General features: G+C 43.6%; 1 protein-coding gene across 1 annotated transcript; it reads left to right on the top strand.

The window, feature by feature from the left end:
* The first annotated feature begins 3699 nt into the window (after positions 1 to 3699).
* FAM89A (family with sequence similarity 89 member A) lies at positions 3700 to 9935 on the top strand. The gene is made up of 2 exons (XM_009567084.2): positions 3700 to 4023; positions 7889 to 9935. Exons 1-2 carry the CDS (start codon positions 3766 to 3768, stop codon positions 8045 to 8047), a joined length of 417 nt encoding a protein of 138 aa, XP_009565379.2. The 5' UTR covers positions 3700 to 3765; the 3' UTR covers positions 8048 to 9935.
* The last annotated feature ends 3755 nt before the right edge of the window (positions 9936 to 13690 follow it).

The raw sequence follows: 13690 nt of genomic DNA on the forward strand, positions 1-13690 counted from the left end.
GAATGAGGAAAGGAAAAAAAAAATCACACTTACATATAAATGTCTAAATTAAAAATATACCATAGTGCATTTGCATAAGGAAATTGTATGGACACTTCTCTTCTCGCACTACTTAATTCTTTATGACATAAACTACATGTATTTTTAAAGGGTTTTTTGGGGGGTAACATCCTTAACAAAGGACAGTTTAGACAAGTAACACGTATCTGTAGTTCAGTTCTAGGAACTGACTGAGAGGTTTATATAGCTGACAAAAGCTTACTCTGTAACCAAAAGACATAACTGCAAAAGACTCCAGCTTCCATTATCACCGCATTATAACTAGGTCAGACTAAATAAAGCAGTAGATTCAAATTTTAAAGGACGATTATAAATTTAATATGAATGAAGGCTAGATAAGGTTGCCAACTGAGGGAAGGGTCATTAAGAACCCCAAATTTTTTTTTTTTTTTATTTTTCAGACGACAAGTTGAGCAGTAAGCCAGCATGAAGGTTTTTTTCAATAATAAAGATGGGGCAACAAGGTTCCTAAAGGACCTGAATATGAAGAAAATGCACTTAAAATCTCCTGAAATCGGGCAAGCTGAAAGAAATAATTAAGACAAGCTGGTCTAGATAAAATAAGAATATTCACAAGCTTTTCCAAATATCTGTCACCTGGGGGGAGGAAATAGGGGGTGGAAAGAGAACAAATAAATGTGTTCACTAATATGCAGGAAGATAATACAGTGCCTACATCCTCAGCAAACCAAACCAATATTTTTGCTGTCAGGCACCCTTGACCTAGAAGGACAAGGGATTTATTGATGATTGTAATGTACAATAGGGATGGCTTAAAATCCCTTTAGTTTCATAAAAGCTATCAGCTCTACTTTTCACAATCAACCTGGGCAGAAGTGATATCAAAAAGCGGAAAAAATATCTTCTTGACTCCAATGCACAAAGCGTTAAATAGCACATCGGGTTGTCTGAAAAAATCAAATCCCTAAATAGCGTGTAAACATGAATAAAGGTTGATAAAAGCTTCCTCCAGTGTAAGCGGTTTTAAAACAATTGTCACAAAGTCTGATGACATTTAAACCGTGAAAAACCCACGTGAGTCTGGAAACAAAACTGAAAATAATGCAGAGGCTTAACTCAAAATCCCTATAGCTGGCTGTTTCTTCAAGAGAAAATGACACAAACAAAGCAGGGTTGTAATAGCAGGACCTCACCTTTGAACAATCTGGCTTTGCAGTGGCAGCGTGTTCCAATTTTTATGCTGTTCCAGTTTGGATTTTTCAGTCTCAAGCTCTGAGCTACTGTAATAATATGGAAAAACCCTCAGGATTTTTCTGTCAGACTTAGTGAGCAATAGAAGCCATAAAAGTTAAGGTGGGGTATATGCATAGTACAAGGAAGTGTCTGCTATCTTTAAAGTCAAGAAGCTTTTTACTGTTTAATGTTTAACTTATCTCCGTTTTCAAAAACCCACTTGCCTTGCCATCTGCTGAGCCTTGAAGATGTGAGGTCAGGTTAATGATCCCAAAGTGGTGTAATTTATTTAAGAAACTCCAGAGATACAAACAGGCCAAGGAGGGGAAATAAAAGGTGGAGAAAGACCACTCAAGAGTTGGCACACTAAGGTCTGTGTTCCTGTGATATTAGAATTGTGGCCACTAGCAGTTTCAGAGATCCCCTTGCCACATTGCTCCTGCCCAAAGAAGCCCTTGTCCTCCTGCAGTGTGGCACCCTTCCCACAGAAGCATGTCCGTATTTCTGTAAACTAGAGCAATAACCTAGAATAAAACCAGAGAGCTCACTCTCAGATGAGGAGATCTGATTCACAGAGCAGATACACTGAAGTTTCATAGAACCACAGAATGTTTTGGGTCAGAGGGGACCTTAAAGATAATTTAGTCACGACCCCATAGGCAGGGACACCTTCTGCTACACCAGGTTCCTCAGTGTCTCATCCAACCTGGCCTTGAACACCTCCAGGGATGGGGCATCCACAACTTCCCTAGGTAATCTGTTCCAGTGCCTCACCACCCTCACAGTAAAAAATGCCTTCCTAATAGCTAATCTACATCTCCCCTTTACCTTAAAACCATTACCCCTCCACTTATCACTGTACTCCCTCCTCAGCTTTCCTGTAGTCCCCTTTAAGTACTGGAATGCAGCTAGAAGGCCTCCCCAGAGCCTTCTCTCCTCTAGGCTCAACAACCCCAACTCTCTCAGCCTGTCCTCATATGGGAGGGGCTCCAGCCCCCTGATCTTCTTCATGGCCTTCTTCTGGACCCCCTCCAACAGATCCATGCCCATCCTGCGTTAAGGAATCTAGAACTGAATGCAGTTCTCCAGGGAGAGGTCTCACAAGAGCGGAGTACAGAGGCAGAATCACCTCCATTGACCTGCTAGTCACACTCCTCTGGATGCAGCCCAGGATCTGGTTGGCTTTCTGGGTTCCAAGCACTCAATCTGGCTCACAGAATCATAGAATCATGAATCATTTGGGTTGGAAGGGACCTTTAAACGTCATCCAGTTCCAATCTCCCTGCCATGGGCAGGGGCACCTCCACTAGATCAGGCTGCCCAAGGCCCCATCCAACCTGGCCTAGAACACCTCCAGGGATGGGGCAGCCACAGCTTCCCTGGGCAACCTGTTCCAGTGCCTCACGACTCCCATAGCGAAGAATTTCTTCCTTATGTCTAGTCTAAATCTGCCCCTCTCCAGTTTATACCTATTACCCCTAACCCTATCACTACAAGCCTTTGTGAACATTCCCTCCCCAGCTTTCTTGTAGCCCGTTTCAGGTACTGGAAGGTCACTATAAGGTCTTCTCGGAACCTTCTCTTCTCCAGGCTGAACTACCCCAACTCTCTCCGCCTGTCCTTGTATGGCAGGTGCTCCAGCCCTCTCATCATCTTTGCAGCCCTCTTCTGGACCTGTTCCAACAGGTCCATATCCATCTTATGTTGAGGATTCCAGAACTGGACACACTACCCTAGATGAGGTCTCACAAAAGAGGAATAGAGGGGCACAATCACCTCCCTCGCCCTGCTGGCCACGCTTCTCCATCTTGAGCTTCTCACCCACCAGCGTCCAAGGTTCTTCTCCTCAGAGCTGTTCTTAATCTGTTCTCCACGCAGCCTGTTTGCGATTGCCCCAATCCAGGAGTAAGACCTGTCCAACCTCACGAGGTTCGCACAGGACCAGCTCTGGAGCCTGTCAAGGTCCCTCTGGATGGCAGGTTCGGCGGGTTCCAGCGCGTGGAGTTGCAGATTTTAACAGAGAACCCGGCTGTCAGGATGCGAAGGGAGGAGAAGCGGGGAACGGCTTTCGCCTCGCCAGGTGGCTGAAACGCCACCACGGCCGCACGAGACCCGCTCACCCTCGCCCGTCGCTTTTAATCAGCTCCCACGCCCGCTTTCACTGCCATTCACGCCTCCTCCCCGCCGCGCCTCACCCCCGCGCCTCTCCCGGAGCCTCTGCCCCGCCCCGGGGAGGAGGGGGGGGGGTTGGAGCTGTTTCTGCGGGGCACAGTCCAGACACGCGCAGCGACGCGCACACAGAGCCGCTCCCCCCTCGCGCACCCCGCCAACCCCGCCCGCGCTCCCCCCCCCCGACTCCGCCCCTCCCCGCGCGCGCCCCCAACTCCGCGCGCCCCCCCCCCGCGCCCGCGCGCCCCCGCACCGCCCACCGCCCCCCCCCCCCCTCCTTCCCCCGGCGTGGGCGGGGCTGCTGCGGGAGGGCCGGGTCGGGAGCGCCGCCGCCGCCGCAGCATGAGCGGAGCGGGGCCGCCGGGCCCCGGTGTGGGCGCGGGGCTGCCGCCGCTGCCCAAGAGCCTGAGCGGGCTGCTCAACTCCTCCTCGTCTGGCGGCGGCGGCGGCGGCCCCGGCGGGCGCTGGCGGGACCTGGAGCGCCTCTACGCGCAGAAATCCCGCATCCAGGACGAGCTCAGCGGTGGCGGCCGGGGCTCCCCGCGACCGCCCAAGCCTCCCAACCTGGACGCGGCGCTGGCGCTGCTCCGCAAGGAGATGGTGAGCGGGAAGGGAGCAATGCTACGAGAGCGGACCCGGCCCCGGGGCGTCCCTTCCGCCCCACCCCGATCGCGGGTGCATCCCCTCCCTTCTCCCTCTCCCTTCTCCTCCCCCTCTCCCTTCTCTTCTTCCTCCCCCGCGGGTGCATCCCCCTCCCCTCCTTCTCCCCCCTCCCGGTCGCGGGTGCATCCCCTCCCATCCTTCCCTTCCCGTTCATCTCTCCCTCCTTCCATCCCTCCCTCTCCCCCCATCCCATCCCTCCCTCTCCCCCCATCCCATCCCTCCCTCTCCCCCCATCCCATCCCTCCCTCTCCCCCCATCCCATCCCTCCATCCCTCTCCCTCCATCCAGCCCATCCCTCCCTCTCCCTCCATCCCTGTGTCATTCAGTCATTCAGCCCTGATTCATTCAGCGCAAGTGCGATTCAACGTCCTTTTCTTCGGGACTTTGTTTTGATTCTGTAGCGCGGCTTTGTGAAATTCCTCCGAGCGACCTGGCGCACCTTCTGGTTGAACGCTGCCCTGGGTGTTAGTGCTGTGTTGGTGCCAGCTGCAGTTGTAATGACTAACAATAAAGCAAGCGTTGTGCGCTTGGTCTTCTGAAACACATAAAATGTGATCATGCTGAAAATCTGCCCATTTTAAGGCCTTTTTCTCGTGGTAAAAAGGTGTTTGAGCAGAAGAAGCTATGTTGAAAGACCTTTCTGTGGATTCAGAAGACAGTGTAGCGTGCTGAAATCATAGTCTGCCACCAGTGCTTAAGCAAGTAGTTCAGAGACAGTTTGAGATATTCTTAAAGCTGTGTATTATGAGTTGCCAGTTTGTATTGAAGCACAGGAAGTGCAGGTGGGTATCGACCATGGGGGCTTTTTTCTACAATGCTCTAAGGAGAAACAAGGATATGATCTTAGTGCTCTTAATCCTTTCCAAAAAAGCAAACTCCTTCTAGAAGTCTAATTTATTTTTTCCTAATGGAAAATCAAATGAGATGCTTGTTAAAAGTAATTCAACAAATAGACTTCCCCTTTGATACTCTGTTAACCTTGATCATAATTTGATAAAACACTTCTGAAGAAAAAAATGCTTTACATCAAAACGCATCAAAGACTTTCAAGCAACAGTCTCCTTGGCTCCAGGTGTGCTTTTTTGTGGCCCATACAAATTAGACTCTCGCATACCTATAGGCTGCCTTTCATCAAGCAGATAATAGCACTTTATTATTTATATTGAACTCTTTCTTGCAGCAGTCGAAGATAGCATTTATGTTGAGTAACAAGCTTGCTTTACATTTTGATAGTGAATGAGGAACAAATGCATAATTGCATCTTTCCCTTCATGATCAAGCAAGGTACTATGCACCTAAGTTTTTAAAAATGAGAAAGCCATGGATTTAGATGCTTTGGAGGGGGAGGAAGGAAAGGAGAGGTTACATTAGAACTCTGATCCTGAGGAACAGAGCCATTGGCGTGGGGCTGTGCATTATAGGTTTTCTTGTAGGTGCTATGATAAAACTTGAGAGTCAAATGCAGATTGGCTGTGATTAAAAACTGCTTGTGCTAGTAGGCTTGGACATATCTTCAGGCGTTTTCTACCTTGGGGGATCGTACTTGAAGGCTGTGAAGAGCTAACGGCTGCATTTTACTCTATAGAGTTATTGTTTGATTGTTTGACAGCAGTGGCAGCTACAGAAAAATAAGATGTTAAATTAACTATTTGGTGTTAAGATCTGCTGAGCAGTTTCTATCTTGGAGATTGTACTTGGCATAGAACTGATCTTCACAGAAAACCCTGAAGTGCTTCATGGAGCTCAAACAGGAGAGCTGCTGGTGAAAACGCTTCTGCTTTCCTTGGGAAACAAAGAAGGTTGTCTCCTGGTTGTCTGTCTCCAGGCTGAGTTTCTGGATAAACTCACTCCTCATTGCTCATTGAACAGTTTTTCACCCCAGTCTTCTCTTCCAAACGTTTAGCTGTGATGCAACTTTGCCTAGTGGGTCTCATGCTTCTGTGTCATAGTATTAAGTCCAGCTTTGCAGCATCCTTTCTTACCTGAGGTGAGCAATTTGTTTAGGTGGGGCAAGCCAAAAGTCATCGTCCGACACCTCCAAAGGCTGAGGTTCAAGCTTTGTTCTTGGGTAGGTAAACAGTCATTAGCTTAACAAGTCTAAAGAAATTACTTCAGCAGGGCTGGATGGAGGAGTTGGGGTATGGTACAAATACCTCTCTTTTATCTTCCTTCCCACAGTCTTGTTTGGTTGTTTGAGTTGTGTTCTACAAATATCTGCAGAAGGAGATTTGCGCAAGTGCTTGTTTCCTCTTTCAGAATAGAGAGCAAGGAAGAGTAGCATATGCTTCCTGTAGAGTGTGTGCTTAAGCAGTAAAAGGAGAGAAAGTTGTTGTGTTTGTTACAGAGGAAAATGGAGAAGTCCTAAAGTCCTCATGTTCAGTCTGTATAAGGCATCATGTGTCAGCTTCATGACCTTACCAAGTAGTGTGTGTTAGTCCTGAAAGGTCCCAAGTCCCAGTTTTCTGAGTTGGAATGACATAGTGGTATATGATACTTGTGGTTTTGGTTTTTTTTCCTTCCCCTCCTCCTTCCATCTGTGGAAAAGGGAGCTGGTAGGATAGTTCAGCAATGCCAAAGGAAGATCTTCATGCTTGCTTATTGTGGTTTTCTCATGTGCTGAGTGTATCTGTCCTTAGAATGTAGACATATTAGGAGAGATTTTTGAGGTAAGAGTTCTCATTCTGTGTGAAATGTAGCCTGGTGTTCAGGCTGCAGAGTAAAGGCTACTAACTTTTTTTTTTTCCTTTTTCCTCTGAATATGAGTTGTAGCAAAAACTTATTTGATGAAACTGAGGCTCACTAGGAGCAGCCTCCTAGCTTAACACTTACTTGAAAATATAGGCAGAAATGGCTGCTTCTTGAAATTTTTTAATTGGGTAGTGATTTTAATTTACTGCAAGACAAAACCTCAATTTAATTAATCTTCGTTGGGTAGGTGACAATATCAAATTATCTCTGTTTTGTTGCCAGAGAGGGAAACTGCTTTGAGCTAAAGGCCTAGCTTCATTTTGCTTGGTGGTGCAACATGCAAAGTAACCTTTCTTTTAACATCGCTCCAAATCTGTAATTAGCTCTGGAACTAATATTTTAGAAGTTTGAGGATCACAATATTAGATGCTTAAGCTTAGACGTGATTTATAATTGAGTAGCACTTGAAAATAATCAGAAGATTCCTAGGCTACAATGTATGCCCTTATCTCACTTCTGCTTTAGTTTTGCTGCCTTGAAGTGTTGTGCTTTATTGTGCTAGACATTCCTAACCTTGTTGGATGCTTACGTGTGTCAATAAAGAAAAGAAAATTATGGTAGAAGATACTTAGCTGTGAAGGAGAAAAGAAGCCAGACCTCCATTTGTAGCTTTTGATCCAGGCTGCTTTAAACAAAAACAGAGAGCCTGTGATGCTGTGTGATAAAGATACATACAGTGATACTGGGAAAGTATGACTCTTGCATAATGAGCAATATAGAGTTTATGGATTTTTCTGTAATGCTGTGGATTGGAGTGAACGGCTTATTGTAAGTTAAGCAGGGTCTTGTGATATGCCAAAATCTTGGAGAACACTTCGCTTTTGTTCTGCTGTATCACATTGCTTTGTTCTTGTTCTTTTATCCAGTTTATCCCATAGGGAACCTGTCACCTTAGAAAATGAATTATACTTCCATATTTCATAACTCTTCAAGGCAGAAAGAAACTTGATCCTCTTGTTCAGCAGCAAAAGATACATAGCCTTATACTGCCAGTAAAATCACAATTGTAATACAGTTTGTTTGTTTGTTTGTTTAATTCTTCCCCTCCCCTCAGGTAGGCCTTCGGCAGCTAGATATGTCATTGCTGTGTCAGCTGTACTCCCTGTATGAATCGATTCAAGAATATAAAGGTGCCTGCCAAGCTGACTCTAATGCAGACTGCACGTATGCTCTGGAAAATGGTTTTTTTGATGAAGAGGAGGAATACTTCTAAAATCGGGAAGATTCGTCTCCAGACTGACCGAGGTTCCTTTGTCTTTCTCTTCCTGCAACACACCTCAGCAAGAACGACTGGAGTCTGCTTGGATACCTCTTCCTGAAGAGGAACACCCAGCTACCCCGAGTTGTGTTAAATTCACTTATTTTAACAGGCTGTCAGTACAAGTTACTTGTGCAAATACCACTTGAGGAAAGTGCTGTACTCTAACTTTTTGAAGAGTCCTCAGACATGCTTGACAAGAGTTTTCAATTTAATTTGGAAGGTGGGTGTTTTCAACTTACAAGCATTGCTAGCTTATAACTGGAATTTTAATTGTAGAAGACAGCAGCGACTTCCTGAGTTGTAATAACTTTGTAAGGGGAGGGGAAGGGAAGCCTCTGCTATAGGTGATTTTTGTTTGTTTGTTTATTTTGGTCAGTAGTACCGATAAATGCATTTTGAACAGGCATATGGATGCACGCACATCCTCATCTCTACTAAGCTAGTTCTGCTCTTATCAGCTTCACCCAGTTTTGTACTGGGTGGATTGTTTACACTGTTTAAATTTTTGTTCTTCTTGAGCTAATTTTGACTTTTCCTTATTGCTAGCTTACAAGCTGTACATGTGAATGTTATCAGCAGGTTTTTTTCTGTTGATCTAATTCACTTCTTGGTACTGCCACTTGGCATTAACTTTTATACTATTGTCTGGATTTCTCACATCAACATAGCTCTTTGACCTGCTAAACTCTGTTCTGAAGTGATTTGCTTGGCTTTTACTATACTACATAGTAAAAGCACAGATTCAAACACAGGCTGTCTGCCACTGTGTGGCTTGGAATACCATGAACTCTTGTGCAAGTGTTCTCGATCATATGAAGAATAAGGAAACCTCTCATATGACAAAATGGGACAAACTGCAATATTTTATACTGGGTGAACTTTGTTTCTGTAAGGTAGACTACAGCTCTTTTTAAAAATGCAAAATAAGTATTTTGAGCACATACTTTGCATATGTTAAAACTTTTTATACTAACTTGTTCTTTGAAGTATAACTTATTTTTGTTTTCAGAACTTACTAAAGCACTCAGTTAAGTTTTTATTATTTCATGGTGTGTACATGTAATGCTTAATCAGCTTGGAAAATGAGTTGCCAACTATCTCAGACTTCACCCTTCTCAATTTTAAGTAAGCTCAGCTTCCAAAATAATTTTCATTTCTCGACTTTAATTCTAAAGATTGTTGTAAAGCACAGTGCCTGAATCTTGACACAAGCTAATAACTAAGGGCTTAAATCTCAAAGGGTTTTTGCATGGTTCATGTCTGGTGTGCGTAGAGTTTACAGACAAAATTGGAAATCACATTCTGGGGTAGCTCCTCTCTTGGTTTTTAGCAAAGGCTGGGATGGTGCAGTGATAAAAGCCAAGAGACGTCCAGGGTGGACTTTTTGTGCATTCCCTCTAAAACTGGCTTATCTTGGTGGAGTGTAAAGGCCACAGGAATGAAGACTGTGCTGTAATTATGTATGTGCATAAGTTCTTAATCTAGTCTGTGGCAATGGTTGGATTTCCTTTAGTGTTAATTCTAGTCTAATTACTTCATTCACCCAAAACTAAAATGAATGATAAGGCAAACACAGATAACCCAAATGGCTACATTTATATTTTAAGTTGTGTGCGTATGTTTGTATATGTGTATGAGTATATATACATGCATATGTACATACAACTCTGTGCTTTGACTTAAGAATGTATCAACTTTGAATATGATTTGCTGTGCTTTTAGTTTTAGATGAGGCTTTTTCTAGTCTGTTGAAATACTGCTCTTTTCTTGCTCTTCCCCAGAAAATAAAAAGCATGTTTAGCAAAACTTTTTGATATCATGTGTGTTTTCATTTACCGTTTCAGTGAATCGAAACCCTTCTCCCTTCCCAGCCTTCCCATAAAAAAAAACAGGACTAGTCATCACTCCTAGATTGAAGCAAGCCACTTTTTACATTACAGTGGAAAAGGTTTTACCTGCCTGTATTTGGAATGGGAGTTTCCTGCTTCTCTGTCTTAATTGGATTTTAGCTGGTTTTGAATTCAACAGAGAAAATCCTGTCTAATAGAATTAAAGATTCTGTTTTACAAATCCTTACACTGTGGCACTCATTAATAGCCCCACTGATGAGAATGGACTTATGCAAAATTCACAATACTTTCTCTTAAAAGTTTAAAAGCAAAATTAAGTTTCTAATTTTAATGCAGCATACTTGTTGGGGTACGTGGAATGTTTGCTGGTATTCACTGTACCAAGAAAAGCATAAAAGTCTCAAGGCATCACTCCACAACATCATCTGCTCTGGAAAAAGGATGGATTATTAGGACTTGATAAGTTTTTACCACCCTGTTCCTTTACATAACACCTTTTTGCGTGGGGGAGAAGTTGAAGTCTGTATTCCTAGGGCAAATTCAAATGCTGGGAAGGCTGGCCAGCTAGACAAAGCCTTTAAAAACAGTAAACCGAAGTCCATAAGGAGTTGTTCCAGAGCCAGATTTCTGTTCCTGCTGTTTCAATTGTGAGCTGTAGCTCTTCACTGCATTACAACAGCATGGCGTAGGGGAATTGCTGTGAAAGAGAGGCGCTTGGTAGGAACGTATAGCTTAAATACTAAGTAATGGTTACACACGGCTTCAAGTCGGAGTTTGGTTTCATACATGACAGAACAAGTTGTGTTACTACAAAAGCTTGCTACCCTTGGTCCAAACCACATACCAACAATCCCTTTCTGATTTTTACTCGATAACCTCAGTTTGGATTACACGTAACCTTTTATGGGTATAATGAAAGGAACTTGAAAACTTCCCTGCCCAGTGAATACCACACAACTCTGTCCCTCACAGCTTAGCCGGTACTGAGCGGGTGCTGGAAAAGACAAGTTTACAATAAAACATGGACAGTCGGGCTCTTCCTGCTCAGAAATGGAGAATTGAGTACAGCAGTTCAGAAGGCAATCTACTATGGGTGACCCATCACTGACCTTACTCCAAAGGACCTACGAATGTGGCAAAGCAGTTAGAAATAAGGAATTATTAAGTCTGTGCTAGCCATATTTTTTTTTAAACAACATAACACTCATTTTGTTGCTGTGACAACTGCAGAGCCATACAGTCACAATTACATTACAGTGTAAGTCCCTTGGAAATGTTCTTAATCTACAAAAAAGAAGATTCTGGAAGAAGTGCTCCACTCCAGAGAAAGTGGGTGTCATACAAAATGGGTAGCTGACCCCCTGACAGCTGTAACAGATGAGCGTTTAGGTTCATCTGCATCTGCTAATCAATTCACTGTCAGCCCTTTTGATTTGACTGGGGATGGACTTCAAAGTGGGGAAATCAGAACTGCTGCTTGGTCTCTTTATTTCCAAGACTATGGAAGAGCTGCATGGTATCTATACCAAGGTACAAGAGGTATTCAAATACACGCTGCAAATGTTTTCAAAGGTACTACTTTGTAATGCAGTGAAACGTAGTAGGTGATTATCTGAATAACTTGTAAAAATACTAAGTGTTGCTTCAAAGGAAGAGTTTTCCAGTAGAGGTGGGACAAAGTTATACTCTGTTTATGGGTGGTCTGAACTTGGATGCTCACTGAAGTTGAGTTTTTAATACAAAATTTTGTGAAGTCATGTGAAATTAGAAGACTAGGAAAAGAATTATGCAAAAAAAATTATAATATTTGTAATTAATATAGTTCCTAATTGTAGGTAAAAAAGTAATGCCTTCTAAAATAAGTTTATTTTTTTAATTATGTTCACATTTTCCTGTGAATAATACTGTTTACAAAATTTTAAATGCAATGAAGACAGTAGCATAGACGTCAGAATCTTTATTAAAAAGTTGATCCACTTAGTACTTCTTTACAGACCTGAGGTTTTGCCTTATATTTAGTCTAGTTCCTAAGGAAACAAACCTTACGCAATGACTCTGTCCATGCATTTTCTGTCAGTCTGTTTGCTATAAACCACATCTGGCAGGATACAAGGTGGAAAGTTGCTCAGTTTTTACAAACCTTGTAAAAATTAGCAGCTGAAGGAGGAGAGAAATAGCTGCTCCCACAGACATGATCGCTGCTAAAACTCATCTTTCGATTTCTGTTTGGCCACCCAGCAGCCAGAAACCAAAAGCCCAGTTAGTCACTCAGCTTCTGGCAGCCCTGCAGCAGCCAGGGCATGGGCTGGATCTTCCAGGGTGCTGTGTGCCAGTGGGTGGTGCGGAAAGGAGCTGAGAGCCTTCCGTATGACTTCTAGCAAGTGAGGGTGAAAAACAGGGGTACAGCAAGGGGCCTAGGGAAGACCCCAGGAGTTGCCTTCAGGACTAAAAGGGATGCTGGAAGGGATGAGTGTTGTATGTGGCGAGGAATGTTACCCTTGCTGGAGGCTGGAGCTTTGTGCATTTTGGAAGGAGATGCTGAGATCCTGAGACAATTTTAAGATCCCGGGACACAACTTTAAGATGCCATGGTTCATTAGTTCTGCTGCTGACAGCTTGGGGGATTTTTCATGTCCTTTTTCAACCTCTTTTAGGATCTGGGTATATGCTACTTGTCACGTATTTTTTATGTTGCAGTTACGCTAAAAAAAGAAGTGTTTTATTTGCCTTGCTGCCTAGCTAAAGCCATTCATTTTGCTTGAGGAATTAGATTGCTCTGAGGACATGGTGAACTAATTCCCCTGCTCAGAAATTCAGCTGACCACAGGGGAGGAATGTGAAATGGGAAGATTAATTGGGTGCATGCCAAAGGGAACCCTATCAACAGGTCTTTTCTTCTCCAATGTGCAGCCTTCTGTCCTTCAACCACTTTGAAAAAATTTACTCCTGTTTTCATGGTGCCTGCCTATAGAAGATACATTACCACAGCAGTTTGAGGTTCATATTCCTTTTCATATACTACATGAATTTTCTCAGAAGACAGGTCCATAGAAGTATATTTTTCCATCCATTGTTATCTTTGTTTTATTTGAAACTTCTAAATTTAACTCTAGAAAACACTGCATGACCTTAGGAAATAACTCGCTTGTTTACTTAGCAAACTAGCTCTGTCTTATTTGCAAAGTCAACTTATATTGATTTTAGCATTTTCTGGCACTGTCAAAGCTCCCTAAAGTACACGCAAAAGCTTCTGAAGTTCTGTTCTATGATTCTGGTGACTCGAACTTCACAATGAGCTTAGCAAACATTCAGGGTCTACTGTGAGGACTGGCTTCTGCTGTGGCTTAAAGAACCTGGGGTATCGGTGTGGACACAGTCTGTGCACAGTGACGAACTCTCCCAAGCTGAAATTGTCTGGAAGAGTGGTGATGGTCCCACAGAACCCAGATGTGTTGGATTAAACCTTACAGGAAGCTCTATGTGTGCTAGACTGGTGCCTGCAGCTCGCGGGGCAATTACGCCTTGTAAGAAAGCAGTAGTATTAGCAAGGAGTTCTCACTCCAGATGACCAGCAGTGAGTTGGCTATTTGTTTTTAAATGACAGAGAAACTTTGGAGGGGAAGGATATTCACTTGCAGAAGTCTGTTTCTCTTACTTTTTTTTTACTCCCTTTCATCCTCTGTATTCAGGAAAATTTGTTAGACGAATGCGGAAACAACCAACCCTGAGTAATGAAGCCAACATC

Source organism: Cuculus canorus, chromosome 3, assembly GCF_017976375.1.
Source record: "Cuculus canorus isolate bCucCan1 chromosome 3, bCucCan1.pri, whole genome shotgun sequence".
Taxonomy (NCBI): Eukaryota; Metazoa; Chordata; class Aves; order Cuculiformes; family Cuculidae; genus Cuculus; species Cuculus canorus.

Excerpts from the sequence above, each read along its gene's own strand:
- FAM89A (XM_009567084.2), top strand. The coding sequence starts at position 3,766 with ATGAGCGGAGCGGGGCCGCCGGGCCCCGGTGTGGGCGCGGGGCTGCCG. Across the intron at positions 4,024-7,888 it reads CGCTGCTCCGCAAGGAGATG|GTAGGCCTTCGGCAGCTAGA; the intron begins GTGAGCGGGAAG and ends CCCTCCCCTCAG.